A 25,033-nucleotide genomic window follows, 5' to 3' on the forward strand; every position below is an offset into this window, starting at 1 on the left:
GTATGTATGTGAGTGTGCTTCTGTGTTTGTGAGTGTGTACACAGGTGCATGTGAGCGTGCTTCTGTGTATATCTATGTGTGCATGCATGTGAATGTGCTTCTGTGTGCACATGTGTGCATATGTGCATGTGAGTGTGCGTCTGTGTGAGTATGCATGTACACGCATGTGTGCATCATGTACATGAGTGTTCTGTGTGTCTGCATATGTGTGTATACATATGAGCGTGCTTCTGCATGAGTGTGTATCGTGTGTGCATGTGAGTGCTTCTGTGTCTGTGTATGTACACCGAGTGTGCCTCTGTGTGTGTCTGTGTGAGTTTGTGCATGCGTGCGTGTGCACGCAGGTGCATGTGCTCCCACTGTCCTGGGTCCTGACTCTCCTTCCTCTCTGTTTCCAGGCCCGGCCTCCGACCACTCGTCCCTGGCAGCCGCCGTGGGCCCAGCTGTTTTCAACGGCAGAGACTCCCCAAAGCAGCAGCAGCTGGTGAAGACCAGCCTGTCGGCACCGCCGCGGCCCCCTGCCTTAGGTGCGTGGCCCCTCCCTGGACCCCTGCTCTCGCCGGGCTCTGGTGCTGGCTTGGGCCACAGCTTTGACTGCTGATCTGGGTAACGGGTTGGTGACAGGAAGCCCTGGACATGCCTGAGCCTCCCTGGGGGCCACACATGCGGAGACATCGGTAGAGTTGTAGAGGGGTGGGCAGTCTGTCCAGCAGGAGCCTGAGCGTCAGGGTCTGGTGGAAAGGAATTCCCACCCCAACACTGTCTCGCCCTAGTCAGAGACCTGACAAGCCAGGGTACATCTAGCTGCTCATGTGGGGCACCTTACTACCATCTGCATTGTCACTGAGAGGGTCTGTCAGGGCTTCCTGGAGGAGGTGACAATGGAACTGCAACCAGGGAGCGTTTGTTCGAGTCCCTACAGGAGGAAGCGGGGTGGGTGGTGAGGATTGGGTGAGAAGAGAGAGGCAGTGGATTCTTCCCTGTGCTGAGACCTGTATGTGGTGGCCTTTATCACTTGGACCAGTGGGGAGTGACGGGGGTGTCTGAGGTTCCCCGCTGCAGTGAACGGACACGAGTTCCCCGGACGGGAGGGAACGGGGCGTGCTCGGCTGTTTCTGGAGCCTTTCCCTGACCTCCGTTTCTGCTCCCGAACTCTGAGTTCAGTGCTTCCTGTCCAGCCCCGCCGCTGCTCGCACCCCCCGCCTGGGGGCTCCTCCCGCTCCCTGCTCCACCAGAGCTGACCCCAGCCGTGGCCACCGACCCCTGTGGCCTGTCCAAGGCCACGGGTGTGGACACTCGACTGCCAGTTCCCGAGAGCCTGGTTCTTGCCACTGGCCCCGAGCCCCGGCACCCAGCGGGCTGAATGGCGCTGTCCTTCCTGCCCTCTGCTGAAGTCTCTGGGCCGGACCCCGCCCGCCCCGCTGCTCTGCTCTCAGCATGGGCTTCCTAGCCAGGCTGGTGCCAGGCCGAAGGCAGGAGCACTTGGGGGCTCACTGGAGACAAGCTGCCCCCTGCTGGGGCGGCTGAGAAGCGCCTGGGGTCTCGTGGGCTGTTCCTTGCAGGGACTCACCACTTCCTGCCATGAGGGGGGTGACCCACTTGGGGCGTAGAGTGCTCTCACCCCAAAGGCCAGACATTGGCCCCCACTAGGACACACGGTGAGAAATAGTTGGTCCACATGGGTCTCACAGAAACAACTTCCAGTGGCGTCCTTGGGGGAGCTTAGTGCCCACCTTAGGGACAGGGTTGGCAATAGTCATGCAGTATGGATTTTAGAGGCGCCAGCCTCTCCATCTTGGCATGGTGCTGCCATGCACTGCGGGGCCCCAGGAGGTGGTCAGCACGGAGAGGACAGCTGTCCCCTGCGGGCTGCGGGGGCGGGGGTCGTCAGTGTCACTGGAAAGCTGTTTGGGAAGGAAATCTGTTTCTCAACTTTCCTTGGCTTAGTTGTGGTCATTTTCTAGCCATCCTAGGAAGAGGCAGGCAGTGCTGGATTCCTTTCCAGGAGTTCTGACGTAGAAACTCTCAAGGCGCCTCCCCCTCGGGCAGAAGCAGCCCGGGCTCCGCACGCCGGCGCTTTCTTGACTCCTTCCCCAGAGATCAGCGGTTATCGGACAGTTTTAACCAGCCCTGGCTGGTTCACTCTGGCTCCTTCCCGACCCAAGGAAATGTTCTCAACAATTGGCTGCCAGCTTTGGTTGTGCTTTAGACACCCCCAGAGAGCTCCAGGTTCTCTCAGAATCCCCCAGTTTCGCACAGATAATTTGTTTGTTTCCACACCCCGTGATGCTCAGGGATTTTTTCCTGCCTCTGCACTCAGGAATTAACTCCTGGCGGTGCTCAGGGGAGCATATGGCAAGTCAAGGCAAGCTCCTACCTGCCGTCTTACCGCTCTGGTTCTGTGTTTCCTTGAGGCGAGGGTACACCCAGGCACACAGAGCTCTGACCGCTTCCCAAATGAGTTGGATGGGCTGCCAGGCTTGAATGTGCCCCTCTCAATGCAGGAGGCACTTGAGTCAGATTGATCAGTAAGACTCGCTAGCTAGTTCCTGGACTTTTGAGTAACCCACAAGGCTAGTCAGGCTCCGTGTTCTCTGGAGTGGGCTGGAATGATTTATGAGCACCAGTGGGCACCGGCTTCTGTCCCCCTGTGTCCTGTTTAGTCTGAAATGAGCGTTTACAAAGTCTGCTGGGGAGAGGTGCAGGGTGGATCCATACTGCCCCCAAGTGGTGAGATGTAGTGGTGGTCCGAGGGCGCAGTGAGTGTTGGGCTGCAGGCTCTCCTCAGTACGTGTACTGGGGTGTGTAGCTCACGAGGTTGGTGGGGTGGTGGTGGTGGTGGGGGGGGTAATGTGGGTTCTGGTGGCTGCCCAGCTGTCCTAGGCACTGCCCAGTGCTATCTCTATAAATATACTTGTGGGTCCTGGTTCGGTCTCTTTTCATGGGAGGTTTTAGGAACTCACCGTGAAGAGGAAGACGCTGAGAGGATTTCATGCCTTCGAAATGAAACATTTACTGACACAACAACACATGTCTCTCTGCCTGCTACTTCAGCGGGTGCCCAAACCCAGTGCAAACCTATGATGTTTCTGCTTTACCCAATTCCATGTTCTGCAAACCGGGGCCGAGTGTTTGGGACTCTTGTTCCTTGATGACATCCTAACTCGTATCTGCCTGTCATCTAGGGATCTCACCCACCTCCGGCCCCCCGAAAAAACGCCACAAAGGGTGGTCTCCAGAATCTCCATCAGCTCCGGATGGTAGCTACCCCCAAGGTGGGGGGAACAGAGCCAAGTATGGTAAGTGACAACGGCTTTGCACAAAATCATCTTGCGATGCCTTAGTGGTGGTGGTGGTGGTGGTGTGTGTGTTTGTGTGTGTATGAGAGAGAGAAAGAGTGAGAGAGAGAGAGAGAGAGAGCATATTGTGTATATGTGTGCTTTAATGAGGCATCGATAAGGAAGTTCTAGAGAGACGATGTTGTCAGAATAAAATAATCTCTTTCTCCTGTTTCGTGCCGGGGGCTGGGCTGCTGAAGAGACGGCGGTGGGATTGTTGGCAGGGAAGGGTGGGCTGAAAGTCCTTAGACTGCTGTGACCTCGGGGCCTGTGGCTTCAGGGATGCGGGTGTTCCATGAAGGGGCAGGGGCCTGCGGCTTGGCAGGTTCTCCTGAGCTCAGGTCAGCTGAGACAGAGGCCGGGTGATGCTCTCCTAACTCCTGCATGTTCCCCAGAGAGCACCGGCGTGTCCTGCGTGCCCCAGGTCGGCTTGGCGGGACCAGCCTCCGTCAGCTTTCCAGTGGTGGCCTCCGGCGAGCCAGTGTCCGTCCCTGACAACTTGCTGAAGATCTGCAAGGCCAAGCCAGTGATCTTCAAAGGCAAGTAGCACAGCTTGGAGACGGCTTCCCGGGGTCAGCCCCCAGAGCTACCCCAGAGTTGTAGGGTCTGCCTCAGTTTCCCACAACTTGTCCAAATGGAAATACTTCCTGCCAGAACCTCATTGGCTTCTGTTCTCTCAGTCATCCCTTCGCTCCACCTCACTGAGCGCCTGCTGCCGTAACAGTCCAGGTCTTGGCCCCCGGGATCAGGAGGTGAATCAAATTAGCACAGTCACTGTATCACTGTCACCCGCTCTGCCGTGTGGGCGGGATACTCTCAGTAGGTTGCCGGGCTCTCCGAGAGGGGCGAAGGAATCAAACCCGGGTTGGCCGCGTGCAAGGCAAATGGCCTACCTTCTGTGCTATCGCTCCAACACATGACAGAACCTTGCAAGCTACCCGTGGCGTATTTGATATGCCAAAAACAGTAACAAGTGTCACGATGGAGACATTACTGGTGCCTGCTCGAGCTAATCGATGAACAACGGGACTAAAGTGCTACAGAGTGGGAGAGATAGTACAGTGGGACGGTACTTGCCTTGAATTTGACCAACCCTGGAATGATCCCCGAATCGTCTTCCAAGCCTACGAGAGTGATCTCTAAGCTCAGAGCCAGGAGTCAGCCCTGAGTACCTTGGGGTGTGCCCCAAACTGTCTCCTCAGAGAGATCGGCCACACATGTCTCATGATGAAATTCACCAGTTCTCTGTAGGGTGTGTGGTGTCGTGTGGGCACACACAGGTCTGGGTCCTTCCTAGATGCCTGCATAGTCTGTACAGTATCGTGCTTGGGTAGGGGAGAGTGGTGGGAGATGGGAGCGGTAGCTTCCCCGTCGTGAAGGGCACTTCTCGACGCCAGAGTGATAGGTCAGCAAGCAAGTGGGGCATTTGCTTTGCACGTGGCAGACCCAGGTTTGATTCCTGGCATCCCATGATGGTCCCCTAGCCCACCAGGAGTGATCCCTGAGTTTAGAGCCCGTAGAAAGCCCTGAAGACCATTGGGTATAGCCGCAGAACCAAAAAAATTAAATCAATTAAAAAGATTATTACTTTATCACTGTATTACTGTCATCCCGTTGCTCATTGATTTGCTCGAGCGGGCACCAGTAACGTCTCCGTTGTGAGACTTGTTACTGTTTTTGGCGTATCGAATACACCACGGGTAGCTTGCCAGGCTCTGCCGTGCAGGCGGGATACTCTCGGTAGCTTGCCGGGCTCTCTGAGAGGGGCGGAGGAACCGAACGCTGGTTGGCCGCCTGCAAGGCAAACGCCCTACCTGCTGTGCTATCGCTCCATAAACAAATAAATCAATAAATAATTTTATTTATTAAAAAAATAACATTTGAAATAAAGGGCACTTCCGGGCACAAGAGCTGGTACAGGCATTAAAGCATCCACATGTGCCAACCCCGTGTATGCCCAGCCCCACACAGCCCACCAGGCACTGCAGAGAAGCCGGGCCGGCCTGTAAACCCAGGGAAGATGGACGGAAGGACCCTTCCTGTGCTGCCCCCTGCAGGAGCGGGCAGGCTGGAGCAGCGGTTTTCAGTCCTGCCATCCCCGCGGTCTGGCTCTGCTCTGCCCAAACCCCCTGTGCTCGCTCAGCACAGCACAGCACGGCACAGCACGAAGCCCTCCCTCAGTTCCCCCCACCCAGCGCCGCCGGCCTCTGCCTGGAGCCGCTTTCACTGCCCTACACTGAGGGGGACGCGTGGTGAGACCCTCCTGTGGCCACGTGGCCAAGAGGCTGCACGTCCCTCCTCTCCAGGCCACGGGAACTTCCCTTACCTCTGCGGGAACCTCAACGACGTGGTGGTGAGCCCCCTCCTCTACACGTGCTACCAGAACTCGCAGTCCATCTCCCGGGCCTACGAGCCGTACGGCGCCTCCACCATCCAGCCCATCTCGGAGGAGATGCAGCTGCTGCTCACCGTCTACTACCTGGTGCAGCTGGGTGAGTCTCCGGGGCCGCCGCCGCCTCCTCCTGCTGCTGGCCTGGGCCCCCACGGTGCTCGCCTCCCTGGCATTCCAGGGACAGAGCGGCCACAGGAAAGAAGTCCATTGACCGCCCCCCCCCAAGAGACTCATGTAGAGGGAGAAGGAAACCAGAGGCACGCGGGCAGCACACTGGGCACAGGGCTGTGAAGCGAGGCCTCTGGTTCCGGGCTGTTTGGGCAGACCTGGGAGATAAAGAGCCTTGTAAAGATGTCCGGGTGTCTGGGGGCGGGTGATGGGTGGGGGTGATGGGTGGGGAGGTGGGGGGTTGCAGAGTCACCGTCCCGCAGGGAGCTGGGGCAGCTGCAGTGTGAGACTGCAGGCGGGAGTTGAACTGCACTGAAATCCGCTTGTGTTTCTGTCACGTGGGGCGGCCCAGATCCACCCAGTGGGACCAGTCGTGGTACGATGGCCGGAAGTGCCTGCCAGTGTCTGGAAGGCCCAGAGTGGGCGACGGAAACAGCCGCCGCAGACTTGGCTGCCTTTCGCTCTCTCGGAATTCACATCTGCTCCATGGCTAAGCCCGACTTCATCACACACCCCACCCACTGCCCCTCTCGGCCCTGCCCTCCTTGCCCAGGGCATCACTCAAGGCCCTATTTTCTACAGAGGTTAAAATTCATATCTCTTCTCCTGCTCAGGCTTCCAGATTTGCCCCCCCTGCTGTGCTCCTGAACCCCAGGGACTGTCTTTCTCCTCCCTTCTGCCCACTGACATCTGGAGCCTTCGTCTGGTCCTGCACATTAGTTCCTCCCTAAGAGATGATCCTTCCCAGGACACTTGCAGGACTTAGTCCCTTATGTCCCTTTCTGTTCCCTTGTCACCTCTTCAGAAGGGCCAGACCATGATTCGAACAATGACCTGTGGCTCTTTCACCAACTCTGAAATAGAAAGAGGGTTTTAAAAAATTGTTTGGGGGCCACTCCTAGCAGTGCTCAGGGCTTGCTCCTTGCTCGGCAGGCAGGAATTACTCCTGGGATGCTGGGGATTGAATCTGGATTGGCCACGTGCAAGGCAAATGCCCTCCCCACTATGCTATCACGCTAGCTCCTGGAATAGAGTTTTAATAGTTTCCTTTAGAGCCTTCTGCTCCCCAAAGTGACATTGTGTGCTGAGTCCTTTAAGCGCCTCCTCCCAGTCTGGACATCAGCTCGTGAGTCAGACTGGTCCTTCTTATTGCTGTCCAGCCAGCACTCATAGAGAGTGGACACTCGGTATTCATTAGTGGGGTGGAGAAAACAGTGATGTGGAGACCAGCGAGATGGTGTTTCAGGGAGAGGGACTCGGCAGAGCCCGTGTACTGAGGATGGTGTGAAGACGGACCGCGGAGACTGGACTCTGGGCATCGGGAAGCCATTGGGTGAATGCAGAGCGTAGGACGTTATAGTGGAATAGTTGGGAGAATGCAATGAAGGAAGGAAAGAAGGATGGCAAGGCGGCGGGGTAAGCATGGGAGCTGTAGGCTGCAGAGAAAGTTTGCAGAATTGGCAGGTGAAAGCGCTATTCTCATCAAATTTGGGCATAGCAGGGTGAGTGGGGGTGTGGGTGTTGCCCCACTTTGAGGTCAGGAGACCCCCGTGTCTTCCTAGAGATGGCAGCTCCTTTAGGCGCTCTGCAGGTGGGCGGGACAGAGCTAGGGATGCCTGGGGCTGTTTTCTCTGCTCACCCAAGTGTGACACGTGGACACAAGAACCTGAAAATACCCAGAAAGTGACCCTCACTGGTCACCAGGGAGGTCAGACAAGCACACAGAGCCAACAGTTCCCGTTGTGCCTGAACAACACTGGTGCCCCTCAGGGAGGCCTGTGGCTGATGAGCTGTGACAGCTGTGGAGAGGTGACCCTGTGGATTTAGGCGTGGAGCTCTCTATCTCTAGAAGGTGGCTCCGTAAGCCCCTTTGGGAGCGCTTAGGTTCAGCAAGTTGTCCTGCGAAAATGTTTATGAAGGTGGTGATTTGGAAGCAGAAGGCTCTGCTGAGTAAACGAGTGCCTCCAGCAGATGACCATGTGGCGCTGCTATTTGTGAAGCTCATAAACTGCGTGGGAACATGAGCAGGTGCTTGGCGAGGAGCAGGGCCTGGGCTCTGAGGCTCTGTGCCACCCCAGCTGCAGCCGTTTAAAAGCCACCCACGGGGGCTGGAGGGATACTACAGCCGCGGAGTGCACTTGTCTTGGAAACGGTCGACCTGCCTGGGTTGGATCCCGGGTGCCCCATATAGTTAGTCCTTTGAGCCCTGCCAGGAGTGATCCCTGAGCACAGAGCCAGGAGTAAGCCCTGAGCGCTGCTGGACACAGGATCATCAGCTCGAGGCACTCATTTACTTGGCAGAGCCTTTTCTTACCCCCAAACAAAGCCAAAATCTGCACGTGAAACAAGGGTGGGAAAATGCACAGAGCGGCTGCTACAAGGGTCTTAAGGCTCTGGCCGCTGCGCTGCTCCCTGTGCTTCCCAGCTGTCTGCCGGCAATCAGCTCACGCTTCAGCACCCCTCGGGGTGCATCATCCTTCTGTGTGCCCACCCTCTCCCCCTAGAAAGGCTCTGCCCAAGTGGGCTTTGTGTAAAGGCACAGCAGCAGGCCGGAACCACGGCACAGCGGGGCGGGCGCTCACCTTGCACACAACTGACCCAGGATTGACCCTTGGCACCCCATAGGGTCCCCTGAGCACTGCCAGGAGTGAGCCCTGAGCACCGCTGGGTGTGACCCAGTCTCCCCCCGCCCCCTGAAAAGCCCCATCAGGGGCGTTCTGACCCCGCCCCCATTCCACCCTGTCGTTGCCAGCGGCTGACCAGGTGCCACTGATGGAGGACCTGGAGCAGATCTTCCTGCGCTCGTGGCGCGAGTCGCACCTGACCGAGATCCGGCAGTACCAGCAGGCGCCGCCGCAGCCCTTCCCGCCCGCGCCCAGCGCCGTGGCGCCCGTCACCTCCGCGCAGCTGCCCTGGCTGGCCGGCCTGGCCGCCAGCTCCTGCAACGACAGCGTGTACATCATCGAGTGCACCTACTCCCTGGCCGAGGGCCTCTCAGAGATGTTCCGGCTGCTCGTGGAGGGCAAGTTGGCCAAGACCAACTACGTGGTGATCATCTGCGCCTGCCGCAACGCTGCCATTGACTCCTGCATCGCTGTCACCGGTGAGGCCTGGGCAGGTGTCGCTCCCAAGTGTGGTGGCTGAGACCAGCTTGCAATCTCAGGAGGACACATGTACACACTCACATATACACATGTGCATGCACACACATGTACACAAATATGCGCACGCACACACATACGCCAGAAACATCCACACGCATGTGCATGAACACGTGTGCACCACACACACATCCACATGCATGTGCATGCACACACGTACACCACATTCAGACATCCACACACGTGCATGCACACACATGTATACCATACTCACATCCACACACATGCATGCACATGTATACCACAAGCACATATCCACACATGTGACATGTGTATGCACACCCACATACCCACACATGTGTATGCACACACGTACACCACACACATCCACACAACGTGTGTGCATGCACACACTTACACCATACTCACACACATCCACACATGTGTACCACACTCATACACTCATGCTCACGTAAACATACTCAGACACTCTCACATGCACATACATACTCACACACTCATATATACATTCACATGCATGCTCACACACCCTCACATGTATACACACATATACATTCACACATATATTCCCATATACACATTCTCACATGCATATATACATACATATTCATACACATATGCATTCATGCTCTCATGTATATAGTAATACACATGCTCACATACACATTTACACATATCACTGTATCACTGTCATTCCATTGTTCATCGATTTGCTCGAACAGGTGCCAGTAATGTCTCCATTAGTCTTAGCCCTGAGAGTTTTGCAGCCTCTCTTTACTTGTCTGTCCCAACGGTGCCGCATTGGAGGCTCTTTCAGGGTCAGGGGAATGAGACTCATCATTGTTACTATTTTGGCATATCGAATATGCTACGAGTAGCTTGCCAGGCTCTGCTGTGTGGGTGGATACTCTCGGTAGCTTGCTGGGCTCTCCAAGAGGGACAGAGGAATCGAACCTGGGTCGGCCGCGTGCAAGGCAAACGCCCTACCCACTGTGCTATCGCTCAAGCCCAATGCTACAATCAATAAAGGGAAATCAAGTAGAAACATATATATATATATATATATATATATATATATATATGTCAATATCATTACTCTGCATTTTAGCCCTCTGATTCTGGTCTAATTTTGTTCACTTTTAGTGCACTTTATATTAAGGTGACATTGGTTTACAAAACTGTGAATGTTTCTGTTTTAGGGGTACATTTGTTGCTCTGCCACACAGGGTTAATATTCCCCCACGCTACCCCCACCTTGGGCCGTGGGTCGTTCTGTCTGTGGGGGTAGTTTCAGGCTTTGTCACTGGCTCAAGTGTGGACCCAGCGGTTCACCCGCGGCCCTGCCGTGCGCCAGGCGCTGGTCTGTCCCACAGTGTCTTGCTCTGCCCTCCCCATGAGCAGGTGAGCATCCCACCGTGAGTGCAGGTCACAGCTGAGGAGTTGGCGGTCACTCACCCTGGAGTCTCAGCCACTAAGTGGCATCCTGGTTTCCTCCCAGGGAGCAGTGCTTCCTGGAATGGGCACTTCTGCCACCGGGAGTCACTGGAGCACCCTGGGGTGGGTCACCTAGCAGGCTCAGGGGGTGCAGTTGGGAGATGCTATTTGTTCACATGAAGAAGGTAGATTTCCAGTGGGGAGTGGTCCGGGGGGTGGGGGGCACTGAGTGACTGTTTAAAAACTGTTTTTGGAAAGGGGGTGTAAGGACGAAGGAGTTCAGGAGCCTGTTACCCTGAAGGACTGTCGCCTTTTCCCGTTGTTTTTTCGCCTCGCCTGGTCTGTGCTTTGAGCTCACTCGTTGCTCTGCTCAGGGGGGCCATATGTGGTGCTGGGGATTGAACCGGGTGGGCCACATGCAGAGGAAGCACCTTAACCCTGTGTTGTCTCCCTGACCCTCCCCCTCTTCGGGTCCTAGTGAGTTGCCTGGCGCCGGCGGGGAGCCCCCCTGCTCTCACCCTCGGGTGCTCCCCTGCTCTGGTCAGGTCTGTGGAGGGCTCTGGGGAGAGACGGGGGCGCAGCCCTCGAATTCGGAGCCAGGGCACCCAACAGCAGGACTTACCCATTTCCTAGGAAAGTACCAAGCCCGGATTCTTTCCGAGAGCCTTCTCAGCCCCGCGGAGTATCAGAAGGAAGTCAGCTATGAGCTGGTCACGGGCAAAGTGGACTCCCTGGGCGCCTTCTTCAGCACGCTCTGCCCAGGTAGGCTCGGCACGGGACATGTTCACAAGCTGCTCAGTCGGGCGGAATGGCAGGCGGTGGGGGGCTGGCAGGGGAGGCCACCCTTGATGCCCACTCACCATGATGCCGTTTGACGTAGGGGTCCAGGGGGTCCCTCCGCCCTGTGCAGTGGAATTCCCAGCCGCTCGAAGGGTGCAGGATGACTGCACTCCAGCTCAGGCTCAGGTGCTCCTTGGCAGGAACTCCGACCTCTGTCTTGGGGTGGGGGTGGAGGGGATGCTTGTTCTTCCACACATTTTTGGCTCTGTCAATCACTGTGCCTCCCGCCTCTGACTGGTGGAACTCTCTCCCAGAGCTACGTGGTGCCTTATTCCTGGTATTCAGTGCTCTGTGCCCTTTCCTCTTCTTGGACTCACCTGCATACACACACACACACACACACACACACACACACACACACACACACACACACAAACACCGACCCATCCCTAGCCCTCCTCTCTGCTGGTGTGGATCCTTCCTCTTGTCCCCCGCCCCTCTGGTTTACTTTACCTTCTTCCCCATCACCTTCTCCAGTGAGTACCATCCTCACCCAGCAGGGGGCGGCAGGAGAGAGCTCCTTGATAGGATGGGCCTTGCCTTCGTTGTTCTGTGTCCCCCGCCCACTGCCCAATTCTGATTTTTAGGAGTGGGGAGGAGATGTTTGCAGAAGGTCCCTCCCATGCCAAGCCCATCTGTTCTCTCTCTTGGACAGAGGGCGACATCGACAACTTGCTGGACAAATTTCAGCAGGAAAACCAGGGCCATATTTCTTCCTCACTCCCCCCCTCGGTCGCCAAACCAGCCACCCTGGATGCCAGCGGGACCCCGGCCTGCACAAGTGAGTAGGTGGCGGGGGCAAGGAGTGGGGGAGGCAGACCCATGTAAGTGCTGCCGGCTTGGACGGTCTGGGGCTAAGCATGTTCAGGCACCACAAGCAGGCCACGTTAGAGGCACTGCCAGAGACGCAGGCATTTCCTTGGCATCGAAGTAGCTAAGGAAGTTCTCCTTTTAATGTTAGCCTTTAGAGCGGTCATCTCTCTTCCTCCTCATATGTCCACCTGCCTGCTTTTCCTGCCAGGCGACTTTCTCCATGTTATTGCCAGCTTGTCAGTGCCCTGTTGAAATACTTCCCTCCTCTTCAGGTCCCAGTGGCCTGTGGTCTCCTTCTCTTCCAAAGAACTCGCAGCCTGTCCCCAAGTCCAGTGTCGGTGTCTCAGGGGGAAGATCGGGGGCCATCCCCGGGAGGCTCTAATGGGTCACTGCCTCTTGTGCTGCCCAGGGCACGGGGCACACGAGGATGCTCCGTGAGGAGAGGGGCAGTGTCCGGTGGGTTCCCAGGCGGAGGCCCGGGGCAGTGGCCTTGCTCTCGTGCCTTCATCTTCCCGGGGTCTGGTTCCAGGTTACGGTCTGGAGCCGCACTGCCTGCGGCCCTTCCAGCTGGCCGTGGCTCAGAAGCTCCTCTCCCACGTGTGTTCCATTGCGGATTCTAGTACCCAGAATCTGGACTTAGGATCCTTCGAGAAGGTGGACTTCCTGATTTGTATTCCACCCTCGGAAGTGACCTACCAGCAGACCCTGTTCCACGTCTGGCACTCAGGTACGAGGCCTGCCCGGGACGGGGTCCCACATCAGCTCTCACTGCCGGAGAAGCAAAGATGAACCCACAGGCCAGATGGGGTTTTACAGAACATGAAACGGAGCCTGAAGGTGGGGGTGGGTATGACTTGGTTGACATTTCATCATCAGTTAAAGGTACAGCTGTGACGTGAATTTTCAGTTGGGGGGGGGGTGTGAGGTGGGGGCTACAGCCAGCAGTGTTCAGGGGCTATTCCTTGCTCTGTGCTCAGGCGCCCAGAGGTGATGCCAGGGAATTGATCTGGGGTCGGCGGGATCCAAGCCAAGCTTCTTCATCCCTGTGCTGTCTCTCCAGCCCTTGAATCTTCCCTCTGTCCTATGCACGTTAACAGCTCAGGTGCTGATTCCAGCCTTCCACCTGCTGTATTTTCCCCGTGCTCTATTTTTGTGGGCCTGGGGCTCAAGCCCAGGTCTCATATATGCAAAGCATGTGTTCTGCCATTAAGTTGCCATTGAGCTCATCCCTGCACTTCCCAAGGGGATTCAGTGGGAAGTACAGAGAGTCAGTGGTGTTTTTTTTTGTTTTGTTTTTTATTTTTTTAATTTTATTGAATCACCGTGAGATAGTTACAAGCTTTCATGTTTGGGTTACAATCACACAATGGTCAAACTCCCATCCCTCCACCACGCACATTCCCCACCACCAATATCCCGGGTATACCTCCCCTTTCCCACCCTCCCCCTGCCTCCATGGCAGACAATATTCCCCATACTCTCTCTCTACTTTTGAGCATTATGGCTTGCAGCACAGGCACTGAGAGGTCATCATGTTTGGTCCATTATGTACTTTCAGCATGCATCTCCCATCCCTACTGGTTCCTCCAGCCATCATTTTCTTAGTGATCCCTTCTCTATTCCATCTGCCTTCTCCCCTCTGCTCATGAAGCAGACTTCCAGCTATGGGGCAATCCCCCTGGCCCTTGTATCTACAGTCCTTGGGTGTCAGCCTCATGTGATGTTATTTTATACTCCACACATGAGTGCAGTCCCTCTATGTCTGTCCCTCTCTTTCTGGAGAGTCAGTGTTTTAACTCCGAGCACCCACTCCAGGGCCTGTGACATTCCTGGAGATGGTTTTGCAGGTGGTTGGAACATGCTGCCTGGGCCCAGCGGGTCCATGAAGTCAGCTTTGCTGTACCCAGCCCACTGCATGGTGGTTGTCACACAGACTTGTGGGTCCCCAACATGCTCTGGGCCGTGAGGTCCTGTGGCTTAGCACGGCGCCAGCAGTCAGGGGAGGAGAGGAAGACGTGGAGTCTGCGGTGGGCGTGACTGACCTGTTTGTCCTGTGTTGCAGGGGTTTTGCTGGAGCTTGGCCTGGAAAAGGAGCACATGACCAAGCAGAGGGTCGAACAGTACGTCTTGAAGTTAGACGCAGAGGCGCAGACTAAATTTAAGTCCTTTCTGCAGAACTCCTTTCAGAATCCGCACACGCTCTTTGTCCTAATCCACGACCACGCGCACTGGGATCTCGTGAGGTTAGGGGGACCGAGGGGCAGGGCTGGCACTGCCCTTTCTCTGGACTGGTGAAAGTGGCTGAGACTTGGGTTGGTGGGTGCAAGTCTTCAGAAGGATGAGTGGCGGGGGGCGGGACTTGTGTCTGCAGATGGAGATGCTTTTGGGGAACTGAGAATGGGGTGCTGTCAGTGGGATCGTGGGGGACGACTGGAAGTTTGCCCTTGTGGACAGATACCCAGGCCTGGGAAAGCAAAGCTGCTGAGTTCTGGTTTCACAGTCCTGGGGCATGAAGGTGTAAGGGATCAAGCTGGCCTAGAACCAAGGTCCCTGTGTGGCAGTTTTGTCTGTCGCTCAGTGGCGAGGTGTCCCAGGGCTGGAAGGGAGGATCCTGACCAGACATTGTGCTTGGTGGCCCCTTTGAACCTTATCTCTGTGGGTGTCACCCTTCTTCGGGGGCAGGGCTATTGCAGTGTCAGGCAGGGTCCTGCCCCTCTGCTGGCTTCCCTGTGGCTCCCCTGCATGCAGAACACTGGCCTGGGACCCGTGCATTTGGACACAACCACCGAGGGGGTTGGGAGGGAAGACCAGGGGTCCAGTCTGGGAGGAAGAGCTTTGCTTGAACACAGCTTGTGGGAGCTCGGGGCTGGCCTGAGCTGTAGGCTCATCTTGGTGCATTTAGTGTGTGTGTGTGTGTGTGTGTGTGTGTTAGAGGGGGGTGGAGGTCAAGGGGGGTGGTTGGGGAACTTTATGTTACAGGATTTCCTGGGAATATTTATTATTGGGAATTAAGGTACTTTAAATATTTATTATAGAGGGTTAGGTAGTCACATTCCATCGAAAAGGTCAAGCCCGCTCTTCCTGTTCCCTCAGATTTACCAACCCTAGAGATCTTGGTCCTCCAGAGAAAGGCCAACGTGGGCTTGTTTGCTAGACCGGAGCCCATGTCCCCAGTCTGTCACTGCAGCTGTGATGCTCTCAGATTTAGTGTAAATGGTACCCCTTTATTTCCTCTTTGGATCATTTTCAAGGTCAGAAAGACTTTGAAAACAATTAAGGAGACAGGTAAAGATTGGACCCAAGGCAAAGAGCTTATTCTTTGAATCCCACTGGAGAATCACAGTTCTGGGTAAGGGATGGGGTGGAGAGGTACATATCAAATGATGGATCTTAAAATCCTTTAAAAATCCTGGGTTGGAGCGATAGCACAGTGGGTAGGGCATTTGCCTTGCACGCAGCTGACCCGGGTTCGAGTCCCAGCATCCCATATGGTCCCCTGAGCACCGCCAGGGGTAATTCCTGAGTGCAGAGCCAGGAGTAACCCCTGTGCATCGCCGGGTGTGATCCAAAAAGGAAAAAAAAAATCCTGTCCCCAGTTTATAATGGCACGGGGATATTGGGAGGGTCCCGGAGAGTTCAGCTAGGGGCAAGGTCGTAAGCTTCTGTTATTGATCCGGGGAGACGCCAGCCCTGAGTCTGTCCCACCGCCTGACTCCAGGGAGCTCACAGACACTTACTGCTTCTTCTCTCCCTCCCCCTCAGCAGTGCAGTTCATAATCTCTACTCTCAGAGCGACCCGTCGGTGGGACTGGTGGACAGATTGCTCAACTGCAGGGAGGTGAAGGAGGCCCCCAACATCGTCACCCTTCACGTCACGTCCTTCCCCTACGCGCTGCAGACCCAGCACACCCTCATCAGCCCATACAACGAGATCCACTGGCCAGCCCCCTACAGTAACGTGAGTGTGGGGGGTCGGATTCTGTTCAGTGAAAGTCTTGACTCACTCGTGCCATTAGGGGTTAAGAGGGGTCCAGATCTTCGGTTCATTCATGCCATTCAAGGTCACATTTGAACTCTTTTTCTTTTCCCTTTATTATTACTTGTAGCAGTGCTCAGCGGCAACTCCCAGCTCAGTGCTCCTGAGCATGCTGGGGTGTGGCCCCAAATCAAAAATAAAATTTAAAAAATGGACAGGAAAAGAGTGGGTCACTTCCAGAAGTGCTCAGGGGACCATAGTGCTAAAAAATCCAGCCCACGTCTCCTGCCTGCAAAACACATACTCCATCCCACTGTGGGTTCTCCAACCCTCTTTTCTGTCCTTCGCTTCCTGAATCACACTGTCTCCTTCATCTCAGAACACAGTGTGTCAGCTAGAACTTCTGTGTTTCTAGAGCCTGCAGTCTTGAGCGGCAGGGTTCGAATCTCCATCCACTAACTGAACACACAGCACCAAACCTGGCGAGTTTTATTTTAGGGTGTCACCTGCTACTATTACCTCAAAATAGAAGGCCAGAGCAAGTCTGGGGATTGACAGATTCTGGGTGGTTGGATTCTAGTTGGTGTTACAAGTAATGAATACACATCAAATTCAGGGCTGCTTTGAAGGGTATCAGAGTTTTTTTGGGGGGGTTTTATTTTGTTTTGGGGCCACACCTAGCAGTGCTCTTGGCTTACTCTTGGTGGGCTCAAGAAACCATATGTAGTGCTGAGGATTGAACCAGGGTCGGCTATGTGCAAGGCACCTTCCCTATCTTCCTAGTCCCTCAAGGGGAACTTTTAAAGTCACAGATGCCTGGTTGCTGTCTAGTTGATTCAGAGTCAGTAGTTGTAATGACAGTCACACTCCAGAGCAGGCTCAATAAACTCACAGAGAAGGTATTTGTTAGAACAATTTTACTTACAAATGAGGAGAATGAGGCAGGGTGGGGGAGTCAGTCATCGATTAAGATCATGTAGCTAGGAAGGGGTAAAGAGCTGGGACAGAACCCCCCTAGCTGGTTCTAAGATCCTCTCTGTCAGAGGGGAAAGTGTGTGGATCTTTGTAATTTAATGGTGCCTTAACTTGTCCTTACTTTGAAGTTTGAGAAACTGATGTTACCTAGAGAGGAATAGAAAATCCCATCAAGACAACATGGGTACCACCGATGAAATAAATACATTCTGTATTGCTGACATGCATAGCAGTGGAATGCAAGAAGGCAAACATTCCTGTTCCTTGTTGGAAAGAAGTGGTTATGTGAAGAAAGTTGGAGGTTAAAAGAGGACAAAGTTGGGGCCAAAGCATTAATCCAGAAGGTAGGGTGTTTGCCTTGTAAGCGGTTGACCTGGGTTCAATCCCAGGCATTCCATATGGTCACCCAAGCACTGCCAGGAGTAATTCCTGAGTACAGAGCCAGGAGTCACCCCTGAGCATCGCTGGGTGTGACCCAAAAAGAAAAAAAAAGAAGGACAAAGCTACAGTTGAGGCACAGTGGGGTAAAGTGTCTGGAGCAGATGTGACTGACCAGGGTGCACCTGGCACTGGGAGGGCTCCGTGTCCCTGGTTGTCCGAGACAGGAAGTTCCTCCACTATCCTGGGGTAACTGCAGAGGCAGCAGAGTATTGGTGGTGCTGCCCGTCAGGTGGTCAGCGCACCCATCTGTGAACCTCCTGATCCCCGCAGAATCAGTGTTGGAGGCGACTGAAGCTCTTCTCTCTTTCAGGGAGTAGACTTATATCCTGAGAACAAGAAGTACTTTGGGCTGTCAGAATTCATCGACTCCACCCTCTCGGGACACAGCCTCCCTCTGCTTCGGTACGACAGCTCCTTTGAGGCCATGGTCACAGCCCTGGGAAAGAGGTACGCATGTCCCTTCAGAGTGGTTGAAATGCGTGTCGGGTAGTGCCAGTTAGGGGTTGCAGCCAGGGGATGTCGAAAGGGTGTCATCATTCCCAGGTGACTTTATTAAAAGGACTCTGATGGTGCCAGGAGAGATTGTCTGGGGGGTTAGCACTCTTGCCTCGCAATGCAGCACCACCTGGTCCCCCAAGGACCGCCAGGAGTGATCCCTGAGCACAGAGCCAGGAGCAACTCCTCTGTCCTGCCAGGTCTGACCCAAATCCCACCCACAGCCTGCCCTAAGGAGACCCTGACGTATTTCTCATCCTGTGTTTTGGGCAGCGATGTCTCAGTTGTGCTCTTGGTTGAGAACCTTAGGTGAGTATGGGGGGAATCGGCTGGAATATAGCGTTGTGTGTTTGAGACTCAAGAAGGGCAAGAAAATAGGAAGGAAGACACCAAAAATTAGATGGGGAGTCTGGTGAGACTTCCCTCAGCTTCACGCCTCTTTCCTCTACATCTCCTCCCTTGGGGACTTGCTTGGGTGACATGCATTTGTCCAAAGACCAGACTTTACTATCTTCCTTAATCCTCCCTGCCTCTCCACGCCAGATGTGATTATTATCCTCAGTTTGCAAATACTCTTGGCGTTTGAGCATTGTGAGGGTAGGAATGCTGACCACCACCCCCCACCCCCTGCATGTTCAGAAATACACATGTAACTTTTTTTTTTTTTTTGCTTTTTGGGTCACACCCAGCGATGCTCAGGGGTTACTCCTGGCTCTGCACTCAGGAATTACTCCTGGCGGTGCTCAGGGGACCATGTGGGATGCTGGGAATCGAACCTGGGTCAGCCTCGTGCAAGGCAAACGCCCTACCTGCTGTATTCGCTCCAGCCCCAACACATGTAACTTTTAACACCCCCAAACTGCTACTGACCAACAGCCCTACCTTAACCTCTGTGGCTGTCTACACAAATTTTGTGTATTATATTTTATAGACTCTATTCTTCCAGAGAAGCAAACTAAAGAAAATACTAAGAAAAGTCTATGGAAGTAGAAACATCCATGTTCTATCAATACCATAAGGGCATATTCTCTTTTCCATAAAAATCTATGTGTAGGTGACCACACATGGTTCAAACCCACACATGTATGTATTTAGTTAGTTTTCAAAGCCACATTTGGCGGGATCAAGTGCATGCTAGGCAAACACCATAACCCCTGTACTATCTCTTCACCATCCAATCCCTGCTTTGGAAGGTGCGTGGGAGTACCAAGTAGTACCCATTGATCACTCCTGGCTCTGTGCTCAGGGATCATTCCTATACCAGCTCACCCTTTGTTCGACTTTTGAAAGATATTTCTTATGTGTATATATTGCTTCTGAATTTCACCTATTCTTTCCATCTTCTAGAAGCCAAACAATTCTTTTTTTTTAATAGTGCCATAAATCCCAAGAAAAGACTGATGGTCATTTCCAGGACAGGTCTTCATCTCTAGACCCACCTAAGGGAGCTGGGGGGCAAGGTCAGGTGCTTAGAGGAGATGCAGGAGAATTCAGGGTCCAGTTCCTCATTGATCTCAGACCTGCTGGCTTTTATCTCACAAATATGATCAATCTCTTTTAAAGATTGCTGCTTAATATGGCCAGTTTTTACTGTAGCTTCTTAAACATGAAATATAGTTAGAATAATTTATTTTAATTCATTGGTCTATTAATTCTTTTACCCATTTCATTTCTGGGTCAGTTTTTTAAAATAATTTTTAAATTTTATGAAGTAGTTCACAATATTTCATAACATTTAATAATCAAACACCATCTCACCACCATTACACCTTCCCACCACCATATTTTGGGTGTTTCCATCTCTGGATCAGTTTTTATGGATTTTCCCCTTTCCTTGCTCTGGACTCTATTTTCCTCTTCTTTACCTATCTGGTAATTTCGAGCTGATGTCAGACATTGTGAATTTTACCATGTGGGGAAGAGCGTGCATTTCTATAAATCTTCTGGGCTGGAGCGAAATCACTTGGAAATAGTTGAATCATTTCAGGTCATTCTAAACCTTTGACAGGGAAGTCCAGAGTAGGCTGTAGTCTGTGAGAACGAGCTGCCAAAACAGGTCTTCTCTCGTCTCCCATGCGTGGTTTCCACGTGGGAAAGGAACTGTTCTAAGACTCTAATCCATTTGGGTCAGAGTTTCTCAGACTTACTTGGCATACCACTGGCTTTTCAGAAAAAAAAAATTCTCATTGCCCTCCTAAAAATTAGCCTTTTAAAACATCTATCACCACCACCACCACAACAAAACAGAGGGGCTGGAGAGACAGTACAGTAGGTAGGGCATTTTCCTTGCACACGGCTGACACAGGTTTGCTCCCCGGCATTCCATATGGTCCAGGACTGATCCCTGAGTCAGAGCCAGGAGAAACCTTTGAGCATCACTAGGAATTCCCCCCCCCAATTTTTCTAATTATAAAAGAAAACAAACAGCCACATCCAATGACACCTGAGGCCACTACCACCCCTACATCTCTGCTGGGTTGTAGCCCCAAGCAAACTAAAAAGGGGACCATTAGCCCAGAGATTACTTTGCTTTGCCCCTTGAACTGGAGGGAGAGGGAAAGGAGGAGAGAGAGAGAGAGAGAGAGAGAGAGAGAGAGAAACAGAGAGACAGACAGAGATAGAGACAGAGATTGAGAGACAGAGAGAGAAAGGAAAAGAGAGGAGAGAGAAGAGAGAGACAGAGAGACAGATACAGAGAGACAGATAGATGAAAAGAAATGAGAGAGGAGAGGGGGAGTGAGAGAGACAGAGTGACAGAGACAGAGAAACAGATTGAGAAGAGAGACAGAGATAGAGAGGAAAGGAAAGGAGAGAAAAGCAAGGGGGAGGGGCTGGAGCGATAGCACAGCGGGTAGGGTGTTTGCTTTGCACGTGGCCGACCCAGGTTCTAATCCCAGCATCCCATATGGTCCCCTGAGCACCACCGGGGTAATTCCTGAGTGAAGAGCCAGGAGTAACCCCTGTGCATCGCCGGGTGTGACCAAAAAAAACAAAACAAAACAAAAAAAAAAGAAAATCGAGGGGGAGTGAGAGAGACAGAGACAGGGACAGATTGAGAGAGAGATAAAGAGGAAAGGAGAGGAGAGAAAAGCGAGGGGGAGTGAGAGAGATAGAGACAGAGACAGAGACAGATTGAGAGAAAGATAGAGAGGAAAAGAGAGGAGAGAAAAGAGAGGGGGAGCGAGAGAGACAGAGACAGATTGAGAGAGAGAGAGAGGAAAGGAGAGGAGAGAGAGAGTGAGCGAGCGAGCGAGAGAGTGAACAATACACCGCCTCCCTGCATAGCATAACTGCTCCTGTCATAGGGGTGGCTGGACACGACAACACAACACATGAGCATGGTGCCACTTAGAAGCTACTTCTTCTCCCATGCTTCATAAGGTGGGATGTGCCTGCCCTCAGCCCTGCTAGGAGCCCAGGCAGAACCCTACTCACAGTACAGATTGGCCACCCACCTGAAACCACAGAAGGTCTGCACATGAGTGTGTCCACTCATAGGCCGTTCGTAGTGGATGGCAATGAGTCTTAAAAAGAAAAAAAAAACACAAATTCGGGACCTTGTCTTTGTATATGGATATGGATGATGACCTTGGCTCCCCAAAGTCTCTGAATCAGAGGACTTACTTCACCTAAACCCGTACGGCCTATGACGTCTATGCCCATTTGCGCATTCCTGCCAAGAAACTCTAGGTGACCCACAGTGATGTGGGCTTTCAGAGCTGCTTTGGGCCACAGGTGATTGTGGGCAAGGTCCTCACTTTGGCCTGGAGACACCTTGTTGACTCAGTCTCAGCAGCAAAACCAAAGATTCCTGGGCTGGTTGGGCTCAGGGTTATAAGTCCATCAGCTTGGGCCACATTTAGTTTCACTTCTGTTGGGTTGCTCAAGGGAAATGCATGCAGCAGCGTGTCCCAGCTCTGCATTTACACACTGATTGTTGGTGATTCTCCTACTTCCAGTGGGAACCTGGGGCCGGTTGCCTAACTCAAGGAGCTACCCGGAGAGCCCATTAGAGACAAAGTCAGTCAACAGGCATTGATTTTGAGTTGGTGTGCACTATTGGTGTGCAATATTCATTGAGCAGCTCCTTACAGGCAGGTCCTGGAAAACAAAAGGAACACCAGTGACACGGAATTGATGCGTTTGCTTCCTAAGTGGAAGTGACACAGCAGTTCATCATCTGACTCTAAGGACTCGGTGTCAGGTTGCACATGGCTCGTTTCCTAAAGAAATGATTTATTTGTAATCTGGGAGTCGACATGCTCACCGTGGCTCCAGTTTGCTCTCTGCTGCGTATCCCGGCTCCTGGGCTCATACGTGTTCTCCCTGTTGGCTGCAGGTCTCCACATGAGCCCAGGCTCCCTCGTGTCTAGGGTCGCAGGTGGTCTCAGGAGCTGCGGGATCCCGATGGCCCCGTCACTCACGGCCTCTGTTCCTTGCAGGTTCCCCCGCCTGCACAGCGCGGTGATCAGGACCTTTGTCCTGGTGCAGCACTACGCAGCCGCCATGATGGCCGTGAGCGGCCTCTCGCAGATGAAGAACTACACATCGGTGGAGACGCTGGAGATCACCCAGAACCTCATCAACTCCCCCAAGCAGTGCCCCTGCGGCCACGGGCTCATGGTGCTGCTGCGGGTCCCCTGCTCGCCGCTGGCGGCCGTGGCTTACGAGCGCCTGGCACACGTGCGGGCGCGGCTGGCCCTGGAGGAGCACTTTGAGATCATCCTGGGCAACCCCAGCTCGGGCATCACTGTGGGGAAGCACTTTGTGAAGCAGCTCAAGGTGGGTCTCTGGGGGTCGGGAAGGGAGGGCTGAGCAGCCCCCGGAGAGCAGATGGGTATGGTGGTCTAAGGGGTGAGGGAGCTGGCATGGAGGTGAACTCTGCCCTCTGGTCTGTGGAGCCTCCATGCACAGCTGAATTGGCTTCTCTCTCCCCATCCACTCTCTTCCCTCCTGTGTCTGTTAGTACCAAGCTACTTATAAACATCCTCAGCGCTCCCCCAAGGCACAAGTCTTGTTCTTTCAAACATTGGGGTAGAAGCGTGCCAGCCTTGGGGCTGGAGCCACAGTACAGCGGGTAGGGCATTTGCTTTGCATGCAGCCAACTCTGATTCGATCCCCAGCATCCCATATGGTCCCCCGTGCAATGTCAAGAGTAATTCCTGAGTGCAGAGCCAGGAGTAAGCGCTGAGCATGGCTGGTTGTAAGCCAAAGGGGGTGGGGGGAAGGTTTTTCAGCCTATCTCACTTTCCTTTGGGTTCTTGTGCATAGGAGAAGCATACTGACCACTAGATGTCTTCAGTGTTACAGCTCTTTATTTACTGCTCATTTGGGAAGTAGAGCTGAACAGGAACCTTTAGGACTAAGATAACAATTCTAACAATTCCACTCTACAGAAACCCGAGCTTGTATATATATTCCAACTCCTTACCCCTAAGCTGTCGCTTCTATCTGATTGGTTATAGTCTGTAAATGAGACTTGGCAGAGTTGACCCGTCAGAGCGTGTATACTCTAATGCAAGTAAGGGTCTGTAAAATGACTAATCATAGTCTTCAGTATTTCCCTGCCCCCCATTTCCTCCATACAGGTTTTTTTTTCCTGTGGGTACATTTTTTTCTTCACCTAATATTTACCTGTCTATAACTTTCAACTCCACATCTTTCCTTCTTTCAGGAAGCTCCCCCTTCCCCCGCATCTGAAACTCCCCGACTCCTCCCACAACTTGGCAAGTTCATACCCCTACCTGTCACTCACTTCTTCCCTAAGAGTGTGGAGAGCCTCCCCACAGATCTCCGCTACCCACATGAGCACAGCTCCCGGCCCATAATAGCTTCTCACAAAACTTACAGGTGATGGAGCAGACGGAAAGAGAAAGTGAGGATGACAATTTTGAAAGAATTAGAAGGAATTACGAGTGAAAGGCAGAGCCCCATGATTGAGATTATGGGGCAAAAGAAGAGAGAAGCAGCTGGGGCCCTGGGCTTTCTCTGGAAGAATCAATTTAGGAGCTATTTCTTGTGTGGTGAATGTTACTGCACACAGCTGGGGATACTGGGAAAGCCAGCAATGGGTTTATTTGTAGAATCAAGAACTTGCCTTTTCAAGCAGAGGTCATTTTTCAGGTGTTAAATCAGTAGGAAATCAAGGTCTCCCAGCCGGAGACTTAGGACTTTGCACCTCTTTAATTACCTGCAGATGTGGCAGAAAATTGAGGATGCAGAGTGGAGACCTCAGACTTACTTGGAGCTGGAGGGCCTCCCTTGCATCCTGATCTTCAGTGGGATGGACCCGCAGGGAGAATCCTTACCAAGGTGAGTGGAAGGGGTATGTCAACTCTAGGTGGCATCAGCCACAATGATAGACTTGTATCTTTCTCCTGTCCAGCAGATGGATTTGAGGCCGGGATAACTTTCTTTCCTTCAGAGATGGGGGCCAGCAGCCTTTGAGTTTTGGGGAAAGGGTCCTGTTCTCTGGAGTTGGGGTTTAATGCCTTGCTCAGCTTCTCACTGTTGCGATATCACTGCGTTTCATGGATGTCTGTTCCATTTGGGAAATACTGAGTTGTCTTGGGACTTGGTGAGGGATAAGTGGGCTACTTTGCTGTTAGTGCCAGGGGGGCTGGAGAGTCAGTCTCTCCTGGTGTGGAGGGGCTTTGGGAAGGGAGGGGAAGTGACTAATGATGCTTAGAAGGAATAGTTCTTCCATCTGGGCGCTCCCTGTCTCCGGGGCCATCACAGCCACATGGCACTCAGACGGTCACTGGACCTCCAGGAAGTCAGTTGCTTGAGCCAGCAGTGTCAGGCTGGCTGTTACAGATCAACTGAGTAGTCCTAAGAAGTGTTGGAGGCCTCTAGTCGCCTCTTCTGGTGTAAGGAAACAGCAGGGCCGACACCAGGCTCCTGCCTCTCTGAGGCATGTGCAAGACCCCCCTGTGGGCTTGACTCCATGTTACTCTCGGTGTAGACGGGGAAATTGTGTTGTTCCAGTGTTCCCCAGTGATGGAAGGAGTTACAGAGGCTTGCAGAGGTGGGCCTGTCT

At 53.3% G+C, this 25,033-nt stretch overlaps 1 protein-coding gene across 5 annotated transcripts in view; it reads left to right on the forward strand.

The window, feature by feature from the left end:
• Positions 1-25,033, forward strand: part of GREB1 (growth regulating estrogen receptor binding 1) — a 146,704-nt gene that overhangs the window by 93,228 nt on the left and 28,443 nt on the right. For 4 of the 5 annotated variants that reach the window (XM_055122556.1, XM_055122552.1, XM_055122555.1 and 1 more), the window contains exons 7-19: positions 399-527; positions 3,186-3,299; positions 3,734-3,877; positions 5,645-5,830; positions 8,651-9,001; positions 11,088-11,216; positions 11,950-12,075; positions 12,637-12,834; positions 14,170-14,350; positions 15,870-16,065; positions 17,810-17,946; positions 22,437-22,776; positions 24,191-24,306. In XM_055122556.1, coding sequence (XP_054978531.1) covers positions 399-527; positions 3,186-3,299; positions 3,734-3,877; positions 5,645-5,830; positions 8,651-9,001; positions 11,088-11,216; positions 11,950-12,075; positions 12,637-12,834; positions 14,170-14,350; positions 15,870-16,065; positions 17,810-17,946; positions 22,437-22,776; positions 24,191-24,306 — 2,347 coding nt within the window. The remainder of the gene's footprint in view (positions 1-398; positions 528-3,185; positions 3,300-3,733; positions 3,878-5,644; positions 5,831-8,650; positions 9,002-11,087; positions 11,217-11,949; positions 12,076-12,636; positions 12,835-14,169; positions 14,351-15,869; positions 16,066-17,809; positions 17,947-22,436; positions 22,777-24,190; positions 24,307-25,033) is intronic. The other variant, XM_055122557.1, reaches the window with a different exon arrangement.

This window comes from Sorex araneus, chromosome X, assembly GCF_027595985.1.
Source record: "Sorex araneus isolate mSorAra2 chromosome X, mSorAra2.pri, whole genome shotgun sequence".
In the NCBI taxonomy this organism is placed as follows: Eukaryota; Metazoa; Chordata; class Mammalia; order Eulipotyphla; family Soricidae; genus Sorex; species Sorex araneus.